Source organism: Chiloscyllium punctatum, chromosome 12 (assembly GCF_047496795.1).
Source record: "Chiloscyllium punctatum isolate Juve2018m chromosome 12, sChiPun1.3, whole genome shotgun sequence".
In the NCBI taxonomy this organism is placed as follows: Eukaryota; Metazoa; Chordata; class Chondrichthyes; order Orectolobiformes; family Hemiscylliidae; genus Chiloscyllium; species Chiloscyllium punctatum.
Window position 1 is genome coordinate 49,397,312 of NC_092750.1, and position 19,261 is coordinate 49,416,572.

Here is a 19,261-nt window from a genome sequence, read left to right on the forward strand (position 1 = left end):
AACAGATGCTTTGACTTGGATGATGTTATGCTTCTTGAGCATTGTTGGAGCTGCTCCACCTAATCAAGTGAAGAATATTCCAACACATGCCTGACTTGCATCTTAGAGATAGTGGACAGTCTTTGGAGAGTCAGGAGGTGAGTTACATACTACAAAATTCCTAGACTCTGACCTGTAGACACTATTTATATAGAATCATAGAATCCCTGTGGCAGCAGGCCATTCAGCCTATCTATTCCACAGTGACCCTCCGAACAGCATCCCACCCAGACCCACACCCTTAGGTTAGCCATGGGAAATGCAGGCTACCTTGGACAATTTAGCATGGACAATCCACACGACCTGCACCTTTGGACTGTGGCAGGAAAACTGGCGCACCCGGAGGAAACTGACACAGACGTGGGGAGAATGTCTGAGTGCAGTTTGCACAATTGCCAGAGGGTGGAATCAAACCCACATCCCTGGCGATATGAGGCAGCACTGAGCCACCATCCCACTCAAATTCCCAATTTTTCTAAACATTCAGCGAAAAGGTTTTCTGATATGATTGGTCTAGTTCAGTTTCTGGTCAATCATAAAACCCAGGATTTTGGCACTGGGGCAATTCAGTGATGGTAATGCCAACAAACGTCAATAAGTAACAGATTCCCTACTGTTGGACATAGTCAGTGTTTGGCACTTATGTGGCATGAATATTGTTTGCCATGTATTAGACAAAGCCTGAAAGTTGACCAGGTCTTGCTACATCTAGACACACACTGCTCCCATATCTGATGAGTCATAAATGATGCTGAACACTGTATAACAACAGCAAACTTCTGACCTTATGTTAGAAGAAGGTCATTGTTGAAACACTGAAGATGGTCATGCCTAGGATACCACCCTGAATAACCTCCTATTGTAATAGGTTTGGACTGAGGTGACTGACTTACCACAAACCATAACCTTCTTCCTTTTAAGATTGGTATGACCACAACCAGCAGAGAGGTCTTGTAGTACAGAACTGTCATGGGACGGCAAGTCATGACACTTTTTACAACAGTCAGCCATTGTTACCTAAATTTTAAAATGCCTGTTAGCCACTTTGACAGCTGTTGAGAACCCATAAGTACAGAAGCTAAGTGTGATATTAGGGTGCTAGGAAATCCTCCAAAGTCTCTGAATTAAATGGAGACTTTCAGAGGGGTCCAGGAGTAGTGGAATTGCCTAACAGAAAATTCAAATCCTTTGGCAATTCCCTTGGAGATTCTGCAGTGTTCCCCATATACACACTGCAATAATGTCTGTCTGGCCACCAGAAAATCCAAGCCATTAACTGTCAGGCAGGATTCCATCAGTATGATTATGATAGTCAGTTGCTGATTAGCCTGTGGGACAGATCTCCTAATTTTGGCACAAGGCCTGAGACATTAGTAAGAGGACTTTGCAGGGTCATCAGGGTTGAGTTTGCTGCTATCATTGCCCAAATGCCCGGGTTGATGCCAGGCAGTCTGAGTTTATTTCTTTCTTTAGACTTAGTAGAGGTACACTATAACTGAGTGGCTTTTTGGGTCATTTTTAGAGGGAAATTAAGAGTCAACTACATTATTTAGGTCTGGACTGACATATGGGCCAGACTATCTATGGATGACAGATTTCCTTCCTGAAAGGACATTATTAAATCAAATAAATGGGCTTTTATGGTAATTGACAAGTTCACTACTCAACTACTTTTTAATTCGAAATTTTAATGAATTCAAATTTCACTGTAGAGATATTCAAATGCATGTCCCCAGACTATTGGCCTAGGTCTCTGGATTACTGCATCATGATCTTATGAGTATTATGATATCAAATTCCCCAGACATCCTTTTTGTCTGCCATAATAACTATAGCAGAACTCCTCAGAACATAATGTAATCAACCATTTAGAACCCTCCTTCACTCATCTAAGAGTTCCTAGTCAGTGCAAGAAAATAAACATAAAACAAAAACTTCCATTTATATAGCATTCTTCATGGTCTTACAAGCTCATCTGCTTTTTGGTGCTGGTTGAGGGACACAAGACTCTGCATATGGAGAACTGCCCTATTCTCCTTTATAAAGTGCCAGTTGTGTCCACCTGAGTTCTGACAGGGTGTTAGTTTAATTTCTTATCAGAAAGAATTCTGATAAGAATTAGTTTAATTTCTTATCTCAAACAGTGTACCACCCCTTTAGTACTGTACTGAAGTCCCTACTTAGGTTCATCTGAGGACTGGAGTTTTAAGTCAACCTTCTGCTTTTGGAGAGCAGAGAGTGACACTAAAATATCAGGGGAAATTCCCAAGAGATTCAGACTGTTTTTGCTCAAACAAAACTGAATAGCACTCAGTAAAATGCCCATACCTTGATGACTTTACATCTGAACTGCATTTCAAAAATGAAAACTGGCATCAAAGGCTAATTTTCTGAGTATATCTTGACATTGTACAACCTTGCCAACCAGTGGGGGAAGGCAACAGCCTAGTACTATTATTGCTTGACTGTTAATCCAGAGACCCAGGTAATGTTCTAGGAACTCAGGTTCAAATCCCACCATAGCAGATGGTGTAATTTAAACTCAGTAAAATCTGGAAGGAAGAGTCTAATGATGACTGTGGCCCTCATCCCATGAATGAATTTTAAAAAAATCAAATCAGAAAATTAATCAGCCCAAGTGAGCAGAGGAAACAAGCCTCTTGCCCTTACATCAGACCTGCACCAACAACATGCATTTATATAGTGCCTGAAAAGTAATAAGATAACTCAAGGTACTTCATCAGAGCATGATCAAAAAGATATTGTCATCACAACACATAAGGAGCTTTTGGACCAGATGTCCAAAAGCTTGGCTGAAGGAGTAGGATTTAAAAGAACACTTTGAAAAACAAAAAAAGAGATAAAGAGAGGTAACTCCAGAATTTGAACCTTGGCAGCTGAGTGCATGATCTCTGTTCAAGAAGCAGCTCAAATTGGTGATCTTGAGAAAGAGACAAGATTAGTAAATATAGCGTAGGGCTGGAGGTGATTATACAGATAAGGAAGCGGGGCCATGAATGATTTGAAAACATGAATATCAATTGAGATATTGCTTTAATGGGAGCCAATGTGGGTCAGCAAAGACCAGGTTAATTAGGGTGAATTATGACACAGAGAGATGAGTTTTGGTAATCTCAAAACTGCAGAGGTTTGAATGTGGGAGGGAGCCCAGGAATAGATTAAAATAGTTGACTCCAGATGTAAACAAGGTTTCCAACAACAATTAAGTTGAGGCTAGGCAGAGCCAGATGTGAAGATGGAGGTGGAAATGGATGGCTTTACAGAAGATATGGGCATATAGTCAGAAACTCATCACAGGAAAAATAAGACACAATGAGTTCAAGTAATTTGACTTAATCTGAGAGTGGAATGGAGTCAATGGGTTCAGGACAACTTATGGCAATAACTGGAAATTATTTACCTATTTAACATATATGGAATAATAAGCAGGAATAAGTAACAGTAACCACTGAACTACCAGATAGCTGTGAAACCTATGAAGTTCACTATTGTCCTTACCTGTTCTGACCCACATGTGACTCCAGTAGTTGGACAAACTTTAACTGCTCTCTGAAATGGCCTAGCCAGTTCTTAGTGAGACCAGCCCACCATATCCTTTTCAAGGACAATTAGGGGTGGCTAATAAATATTGGTCTTGCCAGTAATGCTTGTATCTCTTCAATGAATAGTAATTTAAAAAAAATTCAGCCTTCCTCGTATTTAGATGGAGAAGCTTTCAGTTCGTTTTGATAATTATGACAATACAGTGGAGAAGGCTAGAGAGGTGCAAAGCCAGGCAGCCTCAGTGTAAATGTGGAAACTGACACTGAGCTTAGATGATGTTGCAGAAAGACAGCATTGGTGATAGATAGCAACCCAAGATTGATCCATTGGAAACACTCAAGCTCACGATGTAAGAGTGGGAAGAGAAACGGTTGCAGGTGGTTCTCTGGCTATGAGTAGAATGGAAACAAGTGTGTGCAGTGCCACCAAACTGGGCAGCTGTGCAGATAGATGCAGGAGAATGACCTGTGCTCAAAAGCTGCAAGCAGGCTGAGAAGCATGGAATCATATAGGATATAATTTGTGATACTGATCAGACCAGTTCCATTACTGTGGCAGGGGTAAGTTGCATACATTCTATGTTTTCAAGGTTAAAAATGCATGTATGCAAGTTTGGTAACTTTAATTAATGAAGGAGCAGTTACAACAGGAAGTTATTCGCATGCTGGAGCTTACGGAGGACGGGGGGGTTGGTAAGGCTACCTTTAGAATGTTTAACTTAAAAAAAAGAAACAAAAGGGCTGTTTTAGGAATTAAGGCAAGCAAAGATACAGATGTGATGATGCCAGTAATAATAGAAAGTATGACTTGAAGCTCAGCTTAGTTGAATCTGATGATGGAAGCTTTGCATGACATTGTTCAGACTGTGTTTGGAGGAAGAGTCAAAGTTCTTGATGGGGAACAAAGTTAGTGTTTTTGTCTTCCCATGTGCAAGTGAAGCAAGTTGAAAGTCAGCATTGATGTGAAATAGCAAGACTGACATAATGGACAGTGAGTTGATAAAAGTAGAGGACATAAAGCTGGGTGTCATCAGCATCATATGAAAGATGGCACCATGTATGTTACTGAATACTGATTAGAGGAGAAAAGAAAGTATTAAATTCATGAGTATTGTGAAATCAGTGCTGTTACTTTACTCAGACTATAAGGCTAAGAAATTGGAATCAGAATAGACCATTTGGCCACTTGAGTCAATAGGATTGTGGCTGATCTGACATTCCTCACGTCTACTTCCTGTCTATTAACTTTTGATTCCCCTACTGATCAAGTATCTATCGCAATCTTAAAATATACACAAGGACTCTTCCCCCATGACTCAGTGGCAAGGAGTTCTGTAGACCCACAACCCTCTGAGAAGGAATTCCTCCTTCTCTCAGTCTTAAATTGGTGTCCCTTAATTCAGAGACTATGCCCTCTAGTCCTAGACTTTTCTGGGAGGGAAAACATCCCCTTAACGTTCACTGTGTCAAGTCCCTTAAGAATCCGATATATGTCAATGAGATCACCTCTAATTCTTCTAAACTCCAGTGTGTAGAATCCCAATCTGTTTAGCCTTTGCTCCATGGACAATCCCTTCATACCAGAGACCATCCAAGTGAATCCCCTCTGAACTCCCTCCAACGAAATGATATCTTTTTCTTAAATTAGGGAACCAAAACTGCTCCCAGTAATCTAGAAGTGGTCTCATTAGCACCTTGTACAGTTGCAGTGAGACCACACTACTCAGAAACATTCATTTCTGAAGAAGAGCTTATGCCCAAAACATCGATTCTCCTTCTCCTTTGATGTTGCATGACCTGCTGCGCTTTTCCAGTAACACATTTTTAAGCTACTCAGAAACTGCCAATCAAGTAAAGATCCACAATTTTTTTGCAAAATAAAGTTTAAGCTGAAAGTATAGTTCAAAATGCAATCAAATAAAACTGAAGAATTATCAGTAATAGTTAAAACTAGGATAAGACTCTGAGCCAAAACAGTTTCATCTACACATTCATAAGTAACAGATTTGTTTATCACATGTAATTCTTTACATTCTCAAATAATGAAAATGAAATGATTGTTAAATTCAAATCTGACTTAATTCCATTTGGGAGGATAAAAGACAACAGGTGGATCAACTTAGTGAACTTTGTGTGTAACAGTTTTGCACAGTACTGGCAGAATTTAAACTTGTCTTTCACATCAGGAAACATGGCAGCTGGGTCCACTTCATTGCAAGAGTGGCCAAATCTCCATTTTCTAACAGCAACAAAACCTCCTGGGATTAAGCTGAAGGTGGGACCAAGCCAATGTGGCCTGCAGCAGAGTCCAAATTAGCCTCATAATTGAGCCAATTGACCAAACAAATTCCCCAGCTCTACTGGAATTTAGTGGTGGCTCAGGAATTAAATGTGAATTAAATCTGATTGTGGCTTTCCAGGGGCCACCTTTCTTCCAAAGGTATTTACTATCCCATCGAGGGAGTTGGGATTGGGAAGGGAGGTGCTTGCTGAAAGCTAACACCCTGCCTTTGTTTCAGATCCACCTATACCTTATGTAAAGCTTACCCAAATCCAGAGATCACTGACAATCCCCGGCAAAATCCTCAGCACGTACCTCTGATTGGTTGGTACCTCTAATGGGTAGGATTTCTGCACTTGCAGTTGTCATAAATCCTAGGGAAAGCACAACTGCAACCTACAAATTCTGTCAGACCTTTCCCACAGAAGCAAGATGGTTTCCCACCAGTTGGCAGGACCATGATTGGCAACATTAAATTTTAGCCTGATATTTTAGCAACAGATTATATTCGGCATCTCACATTCTGAAAACACAACTGAAAATCTTTCTATACAGAAACTTAAAGAGATCACACTTTGAACAAAAAAGACAAATTGAAACTGCTGATATCTAAAAAGGAAATAAATACTAAAATAAATTAAACTGAGCACTCATAACCTATTTTGCCTTTTCTCAGCTAGGGTAATAATCATTAAAGATTTTTTTTTGCATATACTAGACTGGCCATTCCACCTGCAGGCAGAACTTCAGTGCCTTTTGCAGAGTGGGACATATTGCCATATGGGCTCAGACAGCTTACAATCTGTACAACTCTGGACTACAAATGCCTAGGGGTCTGTCCTATATTAACACCACCTGTGCTATCAAATCACTCTGAGATTCTGAACTGGCCACTGGGGTCTCAAGAACATATTTCATGTTTTCAGCTAGGTCAAATGCACACAGACTGCCAGACTTTAACAACAACAAATTTATTTTGATTTGCTAACTGAAACTGCATGAATTCGCCAAAATAAAATTTACTCTAGATAAAGCTGTATGAGTATTTAATTGAAGGTGTTGTAACAGCTTTGCTACAAAATGTATAATTACTTTTAGATATATTGCATAACAAGTCATAACTGCAGTGCAATCAAAAACTGCTGAAGCATTCACAAAAGTATTCAACCATACTTTTCCAAGAGAATCATTTCTAAAATGACAATTAGATATTAAGAATGAATATTGTGATTTAGTAAATAGAGCTGCAAGAAGACAAATATTAAATTCACTATAATATTTTGCACATTACATAAAATTGGTAGAAATAGGAATATCATTTTTAAATATTTTAAGAAAATTATCCTTAATCAATGAGTTAAAGCCTTAATGGGAGAATACTTATGCGAAGGATTGGGAGCGTCAGACTAATTGGATAACTATTTTGAAGAGGTGGCACTGGATTGTCTAAGCAGCCTTATTCTGTGCATTATTCAATGAATTTTACAATATTCTTTTGAGTTGGAACAGTTTTTAACGATAGTGAGAAGGATGGGTTCATTCAAAACTCTGCTGTCCAGATTTTAACTCACACCTATTTTCCAACCATCTATCACCTGTGTGCTCACTGACCTAGACTGGCTCCCAGTCAAGTTTCATTTTAATTTTAAAATTCTAATCCTCCACAGCCTCACCTACTCCTACTTCTGGCCTCTCCTGCATCCCCACACTCTTCCACAATAGTTGCACTCAGCCCCTTGAGTGTCCACAATTTCAACTGTCCTGTTATTGGTTGCCATACCTTCAGCTCCCTAATCTCAATGCTCTGGAATTTCCTCAATGCTCTCGAATGTCCTCCCTTCAGCTCTCTGCCTACCGACCTTACATTCCCCTGTTAAGAGATTCTTCACACCAATTGCTTTGATCAAGGCTTTGGGTTATTTGTTCTGACATCAAATTAAATGGCTCAGTATCACAATTTATTAATTCTTTTCCAGTGGAGCACCTTGGAATATTTTATTGTGTTAATGGTGCTATATAAATATAAATTATTGTTGTTGATTCACACTAAACATACCACTGTTAAGTGTATCCAAACTTTAAAAAAAAAGCATTAATGAAATCGAATTAGGACAAATTTAACTAGACTATGCAGAACAGGAATATAGAATTAACTGTAGAAATGTCAGAAAAGCTATGCAGAATTAATCTGTGTGGACCGCAATGTGTACACACTAAATTTTAATCAGCTTATACTATCAGCTATTCAAGACATGCATTGCAAAATGGTCATATCTGACCTCTTGAGGTAAAACATGTAGAAGATCAATTTCAATAGAAGATTATTTTATCTCTTCTGTCATAGTATATTTTCAAATGCTCCTATCTGCAATATTGAATGTGTACTATTTTCCTATTCACTATTCTTATTTCAACAGCTGTTGTGATCAAATAACAGCTTTGTTCAGTCAACAGTAATACAGTAAAATCACCCACCAATGCCCAGTGCCATCCCAGTATGCTTGATAGAACTGATATAAATAACTTTACAATGTTTTTCCTTCTTTATAAGCAAAATAATACCTATAATAAAAAATGTAGTTTTCGGTGAAAAACACAGACTGTGCAATTCAATAACATTTGTTTCTGCTCTCCTGTTACCTTTTGCATATCAACCAACCACTTTCATTACTTATTTTTAAAGGTTTTGAATTGAATAATTCCTTTTAACATAGAAATATTAAAATTTTAATATTACAAGTAAATAAATATCTTTGTAACAAAATATGGATACCAGTTTTTACCAGCAATGTCCATCAAAATGTTTTCCTACCATACTCCGAAGGGTTTTACATTGAATCATTCAATTATAATTTTCCTTGTGTGAGACAAACTAAAAAGAAGAGTAGGATGGTTAGGCCAAATCAGATTATTTGACTCGTAACAGATTTCAAGAGCCCTAAACACGTAAGTAACTGGATGGAACAAGGGACAAAAATATTTTCTTACTCAGTCCACAATTGAATAAAAATGATTTTTTTAGATAGATACATCCGCTAAGAATACATCAAAGATGCTCTTCAGGTTTGTCCTTTTTATTATAATCCCTGCAGATACTGATGACATTTTAAAAAAAACAAGTATGAACCTCCAGTGATAACTGAAAGGATAACATAGCAAAATTTTGTATTTTAAAACTTTTACTGTAACAGACAGGTTCAAAGCACTATTGTCTAAATACCATGTTTGTAGGCAACTTATACTTGCATCCACATTTCCATTTTTCTTTCAACACAACGAGAAAACATTTCACAAATATACTTTTACAGGGTCCTATAAGCATACATTCATCTTTTCTGGAGCCAGTTTAAGACAATTCTTAGCTTCCAAAGGTGACTATTCTCTTCCTTTCTCCATCTTGCAATCTCAGAAATGTCATTCACAGTTAGATGTTTATCCACTGAGCACCTTCTTCCAACAATTGGCCCTTCCAATTGAGTGCAAGCTCCCATGTGAATTCCTAAACATTGAACCATTTGGAATTTTAGACTCTAGCTACTATCTCTCTACTGAAACCTGTCTTACTTATCTGAGAGTTCCCAGGGGATATCTTAGAAAACCTTCCACTGTCAATATTACTTTCCATGGCAGTGTGAATTACAAAGGCCTTGTCTCAAGGTGGAAATGCTGATTAACAATCCTTTAAATTTCAATTCCATTATCAACAGCTTTGGGGACACCTACTATCAGTGTAGCCACTGTAAACTCAAATGATGTTGGCATTGTCTCCAACTGTGAGTACCCTATACCTTCTTTCCAGCAATACAAACTGGGCTTTCCTTGAATATTTACTAGCCCTGTCATCTAGACTTGTTGTCAAGTAGATTTTGGAAAAGGTCACACAACTCCACCACTTTACCCTAAATTAAAGACAGTCCCCAATACATAACCATCTTGCAAACTTCATCACAGTTACATTTTTCAAGGCAACAAAAAACAACCTTCCTGCTGATAAGGTGTTTACCCCTGGACATGTCTTCATTGATAAGAGAACAGAGCACTAATCAGCCAAACATGCAAGTTCCAGGTCTCATGTGAAATCTGTCAGGCACTGGAATGCTTGACAAAAACACAACTCATGTCTTAAATACAACTGTGGGCAGCTTTCCTGTTGCTCCCTAGCACTACTCATGAACGTAGCCGTAATTCAACACTTTGAGCAAATAGATAGCATACACCTACCATGTACAAAGTAAAAAAGGAGAAAAAAATCAGCTAACTACACATTATAAAAAAAACAAAAATTGATAGGAGGATAAATATTATTTGTTTTCCCGAGAGGAGGCTAGGATCCAACTAGGAACAATCTATACTTCCGTTCAGTAATGATCAAATTGAGCTAAAAGATGAAGAATTTAAAGTCAATAAAATCTCAGGAACATTCATTTTGCCAGGAGCTCAAATAAGATAAGGATAAACAAATTGTTATTTTGCTTCTAAAAAAAAACTCATTCAAACCTTGACACTGTAAATTGTTTTTGTGCTTCAGTTATGCAAAATTATCTAATGCCCCAAAATTGTGATTATTTTGCTGAAAAAAAGTAGACTAGCTCTGTTGTAGTGAACCAGGATTTATCAAGTTATGAGATTTGCCAGAATTCATATATTCAAAAATGCATACTTGATTCTAGAAGAAGAGGCTATTTGTAGAAGATGCAGTTCTCCATAAATTGGTGCATATTTGTAAGCAGCATGGTCCTGAAGCCAAATGAAGCATTAGAAATTATGTTATTTACCTCAAGATTTTCTCAAAACAAAGATAAGGATAAGTTTGCAGAAAAAAGATGTGTACCAACACACTGCAAACCACACAGGCTTTAAATGCCCACAACTTTGTCTGAAACATCAGCTTAGTGCGAAAGCTGAGAGACAAAGAGAGCAGCGGCACTTGACCACAGTGCGAAAACTGATTGTGGTGGTCATTATCATAGGATTTCTGAGGGTCACCACACCTCAGGTGACAGGCAAGGTTGAGAAAGTAAAACCTTTACAATAATCTCACACAGTATGGGAACTGAATTCCCACTGTTGGCATCAATCTGCATCGCAAGCTAGCTGTTCAGCCAACTAAGCTGACTCCCAACTGAGCATTTACAGAAGTAGTGGCTAGCAAGGGCTAATAAGCAGTAAATCTTTAGCAGTCTAATGCATAATAGAAAGAAACATTGCAGAAAAAATTGACCTTGGTCAAAAGAGCACAGCAAGAGACAAGCATCCAGTCAGTCACAAGCTGGAAAAACTGAGGTGGGCAGATTAAAACAATATATGTATTAAGAATCATTCTTTTGTACTTAATAATTACTATTAATAATCAATTCCATGAAACTTATGAAAAAATGTTTGTAACTATCTTGTAGGTAATCAAGACTGAAGGACATTTTGAGAATTAAATTTATAATTGCAATTGGTTTGAGTCTTTCAAAAAAAAAAATTGACAGTTGGATCTGACAGTTCTGAAAGCCTGTCTGACTAGGATATGGTAATGTAAGTGTTACATATCGCAGTAGCTCTGCACTGTTCAATTTTTTTTCCAAATAATTGCATTGCAAATGGCACAGGATTTGGTCAAATTTATGCCATGTATCTCAACCCTTCCAAAATTACTCTAAATGCCTCCAAAGGGTAGAGCTCTGCTTTCTTTCTTGCTTAACCAGCAGAGATCTGAGCAGTGAGTGACTTCAATAATCACTTATCACTATCTGATTTTCACCTATGCCTCTACGTCCTTCGTTCAAGCCACCATCACCAAAATTGGATGGCCCGGTCATCCAATCAATTGCTGTTGTGGCATCTTACTGTGAACAAATCATCCACCGTGTTTGTCTATCAGACAATTATCACTGCATTTTAATGCACTGCAAAGTACCTGTAGATATCATGGAGTGGCGATATAATGCTAAACAATTACACTTGCATTTACTTATTCATATAATAAAAGGCTCTCTCAACTTTATGTATGGGGACCTATGGAGTGAGAGGTGAAGAGAAGGTGAAAGGTATTGAAATATAATTTAACACGATTCTAAATATTTGTAATGAAAGGTAAATTATTAAGCATCACAACATAATTCAGATAATCTTTCAAAACATGAGATTAGTGGAAGTCAATTTGTGAATGGTCATGCTATTGCTGTAAGAAAACAGGGCAGCAACAAACTGCATTCCTTGTCCTAGAACATTACTTTGTGCAGAATCCCATTAACACTGCGTGGCTACTTACCTAGACAATCCTTCTGAGATCTCATTTTTTTCATATAAAAAAGAAATACTAGCAGGATAATCAAGCATCATTACACATCATAGATTATGATGAATGAATGGACATACCACCAGTTAGACAAGTTGCGAGTTATAAACGGACTTATAATATAAAACAGATAAATTAGTGCCAAACATTAAACAATGTCTGATCAATACCTACCATTCCCTTTTTGGAGTGTGACCCGTAGACTGTCCGTTCATCAGGGTTACTGGTAGTGAGGTCTTATGTGGTGCAGCGGGAGAGCAAAGTGAACTAGTAGAAAGGTCGAGACTGCCATTTTTGGTTACACTTTCTTCCACTGTATGAGCGCCAGTGACTTCTTTCCATAGCTGCTGTAGTTCTGTTGGAGTCATGCCTGTATCAAACAATAATAGCCTCATATTGTATAATTAGATTCATGAATAGTAGACTTATCCTTCTTCACACACTAATTACCAAACCAAAGTGTATGTAAACAAGATCTGATTTTAATTAGACAATTCCTAACTGTAAGCTGCAATACTTCTAACAAGTTACACTGTAACCCACCGTATGTTAATTTAATGTTGGTAATTAAAAGTAAATTCTTCACATGTATGCAATAATTGACCTGTTCAAATTGCAACACAACCAGACTGCTCAGCATAACTACTCTCTTTTTGAAATCAAACCACCTATTATCATAGATATTTTGCAATACATTGATGGCAAATGCATTCCTCTTTAAATATGAAAAGTATAATTGAAAATAATGTGCTGTAAATGTAACCAATTCATGTGCACCATTTTCAAAGGCCTTTTATAATTTTACTACAAAATTAGAATATTATGTCAGTAATTATTTTTTAATCACCTGTCTTTATCATTAAAATTTGATTTCATTCAAAAACCAATGTGCAAATTTGAAAGCGGAAAGCAAAAAAAAAACCTATGGTTCCAACTATATTTTAATTACAAATCACAATTAAATATTCAAGCACTTCAGATCAGGAAGAATACCAGGTCAGAATCTAATTTATTACTTTCATTTTGGGTGCAAGGATTGGATAATAATCTCAAAGTGATCAGCCAAAATATCTTTACTTTACTAAACTACTGCTAAAGATTTTAATTACGGTAGCACTGGAGAGTGTAGGTCTAATAAGGCAATAGACTCCTGAGAGTCTAAGTGGTAAAGAAGTGTGAAATGAGACTGATAGGATTTTTACATGTTCTGGGCAGATATTTTGCATATCAAAGAATAGTAAATTACAACAGGACAGTAGAACAACCTTCTAAGCATTAGCCAAGTAATAACAACCCAGCAAATCAACTAGGAAGGTCACACTACAGATTGCCCTATTTCTTTGCACAGTCCTTTAAGTTTCCATCATTAGATTTGTTTTAACAAATATGCTGAATATTATGCTTTTCTAGTAATAATTACTGCCACAACTGACCACAAAACCACTATTTATCTGGTGAAAACAGAAGCTAAAACTCATGCTTGACGATAACATACTACTGTACAGTCCGAGAAAGTAGATTGCCACATTTATCTTTCATTGGATTACCCTGAAAAGGATTCACTATGATGGATTTTATTCTATATTTATTTCATTTAGTTATAAACACATTCACTAGTGTTCCTCATTATAAACAAAAGGGCACTACTTTGAAAAATGTATGTTGTTGGAAAATGTGATTGATTACTGTTCATAGAACTCAATTTCTCAATTCCAGGTAGTACTGGCTGAAAGACAAACATAGTTGCTCAACCTTTTTCGTCCTTGTACCTCTATACTCAGGTGACCATGTTCAAGCAAGCATAAAGTTGATTTAAGGTCCATAACGACATCAGTTTTGGGCTATTATCGCAGTGATAAAAAATTGCTTTGTATTTCTGCCTGTCCAAACTCTCAGTTGCTTTGCAAAGAATCCCAGTTCCACAGGGAGAAATGTCACTGCTATTAGTTTACTGCACCAGCAAAACTGTAACTCTGAAGTCACTCAGTAGGTTCTTTGGTCAATAGCTTGCAGATAGACACCCTTAGGCTTTAAACATGCTTCTTAAACACCAAAGGAGCAAGCTAGTTGTAACATACAACTATTCAAATCAATCAATGACATGGCTGTTGAATTACCTAAGGGTGTCCCTGATGTGTTGCTGCACAGATTACACTTCATGCATCGTCTCATTCACAGCTTTCATATTATACGCTGGTGTGTCCTGTCACTGCTCAATTGCCCTCTCCTGAACAACTTAACTGCTGTGGCTCAGCAGTTCCCATTTGCACAGCCAAACTTAGAGGCCAGTTTAAAAGAGCCTTTCTCCAGGTTTGACACTTACCTTGTGCCAGCGTTTGCAGAGAAAGACCTGGCTGTCCGGACTGCACAGTGAGCAAGCCACAACGCTGCATAGTCATGATGTGTTGCTGTTGAAGCTGCTGCACCTGTAGAAGCTGCTGCTGAAGGGCTAAGTGGTGGGCAGCTAGTGGCTGTTGTTGCTAAAATAAAAAGAAAAATTAAAGATTCTGAATTAAAGAAACTAGATACGTCACAGCAGTTTTCCCGACTCATTTTTTAAGTACTACTGCTCTTGATCGAAATCAAAATAATTCTGTCCTAGAAATGGATGGCCTTTCATATCACTTTGATCCAACTATAATTCCTTGATTCTGTATGTGCTCACTTAGATAGTATGCTAATATCTGCTAATAAAAATGTGTTCTATTTAAAAGAGCTGTTGAGCTGAAAATAAAAATGGCCACCCAAAATCATCAATAACATCCACACTAACAACAGCCTTCAATATCACTGGGAGCTGAATTCGCCCATTTTTTGTTTGAGCTTTCTTGAGTATGATTCATGGCACCCAATATGTCATGAACCACAGCAACTTTTCTCATACAATCTTCCACTCTTCAACTCAAATTCACACAGCTGGCCTCTTCAGTACCTGTCTCATATGATCTGTAGTAGGAGAGGCAAAATACTCACTACTGTCAGGACTCTGTGACAGTTAACCATTGGCACCATATTCAAACCCCAACTCTGAATCAATTCGGCAGCCAGGAAGTACCCTTTACACTTTGATGTTTCAGTTTTATCCCTGAGGGACTGGCCCAAAAAGGCAAGCTAGCTCCTAGGTTTGTCAGTGAGGAATGCATTGCTGTATCATGCTGATTGGCAAAAGGAGGCCCATCATCATATTCAGCCAGCTTGACGAAATAGCACTTCAGGTCAGTGTAGTGTTCTGGGTGAAACACAAGGCAAAGCAATGCAGGAAGAATGACCACCTATGCTGTACAAGGGAAAGTGTTACTCTGTTAGCTATAAACACAGGACCACCATTCACTGTAACTCTGACACTGCACACACAATTCACCACTGCTCATAATCTACGACTCTCACTGTGGCATGCATCATGTCCACTCAAGAGCTCCTCATCCCACTAACCCTTCCTGCCCTCTGCACTTCCAACTCACTCACTGAGGACACTACCATTTCTCTTGCTCGCACATCACCACTAACTTCTCTTCTATCCACTATCATCAGACTCAGACCCTCCTGTTGTCTCACTGCAGGAAAGACTAGCCTAGTCCCAGGGCTAACGTTTCCATAACACCCTCAAAGACATACCCGCGATCCAGGACTGGTTGTACCTGACTGCAAACTGACTGTGGCCAACCTATTGGACTGGATTTGACAAACCCCTTGGCTGACTGTGGTAGATCTCCCTGACCAACTGAAATCTGCCTTGACCCCATTATGAAATGTTTCCCATTAACCTTCACACTTGGCCATTTGGGTGAATCCTATGTTGGCTATGTAAGCTGCTAGCACATACTGCAAGTGTGACATTGAATTAATACAGTGTTGCAAACCAATATGTCCATCTGCCTGACTGTTCAGTGCACCAAACATTAACAAGCTACTGCCTCTCCCTATGTAATAAGAAGCAATGGAAGCCACAGAGTTGGCAGCCTCTAGGTAAGTGCAAAATGAATGGGCACTAAGAAATAAAGCTGAGAACCCCAAGGGTGGGTGGATGGATATTTGTCCTTGCTTGCAAAGCAACCTGGATGAACTATGCATGTCATAAATGTCATGAGACTCCAAGGGAAATCCTTAAAGGATGAATGGTGAGAGAGTTGGTCTGAAAACAGCCATGATGATGTGGTTGAGGCTGGTGGTTTGCCATTGCCAATTTGCTTGGAAGAAGGATGAAAGGAAACAGTGTTATTGGAGCATGCAGGAGCTGTAGTGATTAACAGAGTTGGATGAAAACTTGGGAGGTGCAAGTGGCAAGTTACAGCCGTCAGGTTCCTGCTCTGAATTTCATGTTGGGAATTGGCAGCAGCTAGTTTTTCAGGGAAGAAGAGCAGAATTGGGAGAGGCATAGAAATGAGGGGAGTTTAAATCAGATGCACATGCATGGAAATAAGATAGTTGTCACTCATTTGCAAGATTTAGAACTCGCCATGTTCATCCCAAGGAGAAAATCAGAACATTTTTTCTTGACACAAGAAACTAGTTTTTCCATTTTCGCCAAATGTTTCCAATATCTTGCTATTGCCCATGCCACTAAAAGGAGAAGATTGCCTTAAACAAATTATCTTTCAAATTTTCTGCATATTTATGATGTACATATATGACCTTCACTAACATTTTATCTACATGAATGAGGGGTCTGCGAGACAAAATTCCTGTGACAATGGTCCTTTAAATAAATAGAAAAGTCAAAGACTTGAATAAGAAAAAGTTAATTTAATGTTGTTAATCAGCCATGACAAAACATGAAATAACTTACTAAATCATTTATAGAAACAGCCTCTGGATTTTAATTACAGACATTTATAATTTAGCAAACAGCATCTGACTTGAATATTGGTATCCCAATATGTCATTCAGTTTCTCAAAGCTCTTATATTGATTCTGCGGATAGTAATATACTCATATTTATTAATTTTACTTTTCAGAGTCTATTTTTCCACTCCCCCCGCCACCTCCATTAATTGATTTAACTATGCAACTGATTAAAAAAAAATCAATATGTACACTGTTAAACTAATCTATACCAGATTTTCGTTAGTGAAAGACACATGCAACAGGTTTAACAGGTAATTACAGTGATATATAAATATACTTGAAAACTGTGTTAATAATGTAGAATTTATGTTTTCTTGAATCATTTTTCACATCTACCTCATTTTTATAATAATGCAATATGAATTTATGTTGAAATATTATGTGGCACGGTGAAAATTATACAGAAGTCCTGGTTGAAGCAAGTAGTAAGTGTAATAAGCCAATTGAATGAAGGTTAAATATGTCGATTTAGTGCAAAATATTGTTGAAGCCAAAATGAAAAATAGAACAAATATCCTCAGAACCTGTGTTTTGCAAACTTCTGTTCCTACTGTATTTCCATTTAACACACCTTGTCACTGCTTTGGTCAGTCAAAGGATAAGCTATTCCATAAAGGTAAGTATTAATGCTGGATTCATTCGGTCACATTTGTAATTTTCCTATCAGATTTCATTGTTTTATTTATACATAAATATTATTGTTTCAGCAAGATGTCAATGCATTAAGAATAGCAATGTGAACCAGATGCAAAAATGATATAGAATTTTGCATATGTCTGAGTGGGGATGTGAGAGTCAACTATTAACTCATGACTGATGCCAATAAGGTTATCTTCATGAAGAGTAATCCATATACACAAAAGACTATTGGATAAAATATTGATTCAAAGGCCTTGGAATCATTTACAAAATGGTGTCAAGTTGTAATAGAGAGAATGTAGCATAATTTGAGATTTATCTTTATGTATTTTTGCGCATCAAAGTATTTTAAGTAGCTCAAAATGCTGGTGGGCTAATATTGTATCTTAATAGAGATTTTTAAAAAAAGTTAACCAATTTAACGTGTAAAAAAACAATTTCTAGATCGTCATCAAAATCAATCATTTTCATTCTCTACATTATTTAATTTTCTAGCTCAGCACTCTAATTGAAAGCTATTATGCAGTTTTGTGCTCATATAAATAGTTAAGGAGCAAACATTCATTAAAGAACAAAGGAAGATGCCCTGTCATCTGACTAGTTGGTTTGTCTAGAAATGAAGACTGATACTTGGCTGAGGAGACATTAATAAGGAGAGTACCTGACGTAAATAATTTCACTGTTTTAAATCATTGTTTCCTTGAATCTCAGCAGGATTACCCCTGTAGTAAAAAGAAACTCTCTCCATTTGAAGGTCGCAATCAGTGAAGATAAGCTTGCTCAGCCATTCCAAGTCATGAGAGGTAAATATATTAAAGCTTGAAAGGGACATGTCCATCCATTAATTGGAACAATAAAAAAAAGAGCCAAGCATATAATCACTGGTTTGTTGCTCATAGTTTGCTACCATCTCTGTGAAAAACTATTTATATTTAGGTAAAAGCAACACATATTTCAGATTGGTGGAAAAGGTTGTGGAGGAGTGCAGGCAGTGAGAGAGTTGAGTGATGGTCCAGTCTACTTTGAACCACTCCCGAAATGGAAATGAAATTTAGGAGAGACGTAAAGCTAGCTGCAGATGCGCTACAATCTATTTCACAATATCACCCAAAGTATAAGTCTACCCATCTTACATCACAACATTAAAGACTTGTTTAGTCAACACCGATACTAATGTTAAAATAGGAAATACAAAATCAAAAAAAAAACTAATGGCTTAAAAGGCTAATATTTAGATTGGTAAGAGAGAAATCGCCTGGATTAGCTTTAATCACCCAGTAGGTTGGGAAAATAATTTCCAGAGTATGTTTTCCATTATTGGCCCATAGTCTTTCTTTTGTTTGTCTCTCCCTGTTCACTATAAAGATATGGTGGGATGGGAGCGCATGAAAGAAGGAAGAAACAAGCGATTAGTCCTGCAGTTCCAGCCAGATACATTGTGGGGTAAGCTTGATAGACAAGTTGATCTTTTGCTGTCTGTCAATTTTGTATCTTCTGAACTATCTTTAGTCATAATTGTAGCAGTGGTCCAAGTCATTTTAATTTTAGTTGAAAGAAGTTCAAACATGACCAAAACCACTTTCAGGTGATCCTGTAATGAAGCTTGAA

The 19,261-nt window shown here is 37.6% G+C and overlaps 1 protein-coding gene across 21 annotated transcripts in view; it reads right to left on the reverse strand.

Moving 5' to 3' along the window:
- The window catches only part of foxp1b (forkhead box P1b), a 478,263-nt gene that overhangs the window by 87,417 nt on the left and 371,585 nt on the right, over positions 1-19,261 (reverse strand). For all 21 annotated transcript variants that reach the window (XR_011962055.1, XM_072582560.1, XM_072582559.1 and 18 more), the window contains 2 exons: positions 14,493-14,649; positions 12,344-12,539 (listed from right to left, as the gene is read on the reverse strand). Coding sequence is in view for 20 of the 21 variants with exons in the window: in XM_072582560.1 (XP_072438661.1) it covers positions 12,344-12,539; positions 14,493-14,649 (353 nt within the window). In the remaining variant the exon portion in view is untranslated. The remainder of the gene's footprint in view (positions 1-12,343; positions 12,540-14,492; positions 14,650-19,261) is intronic.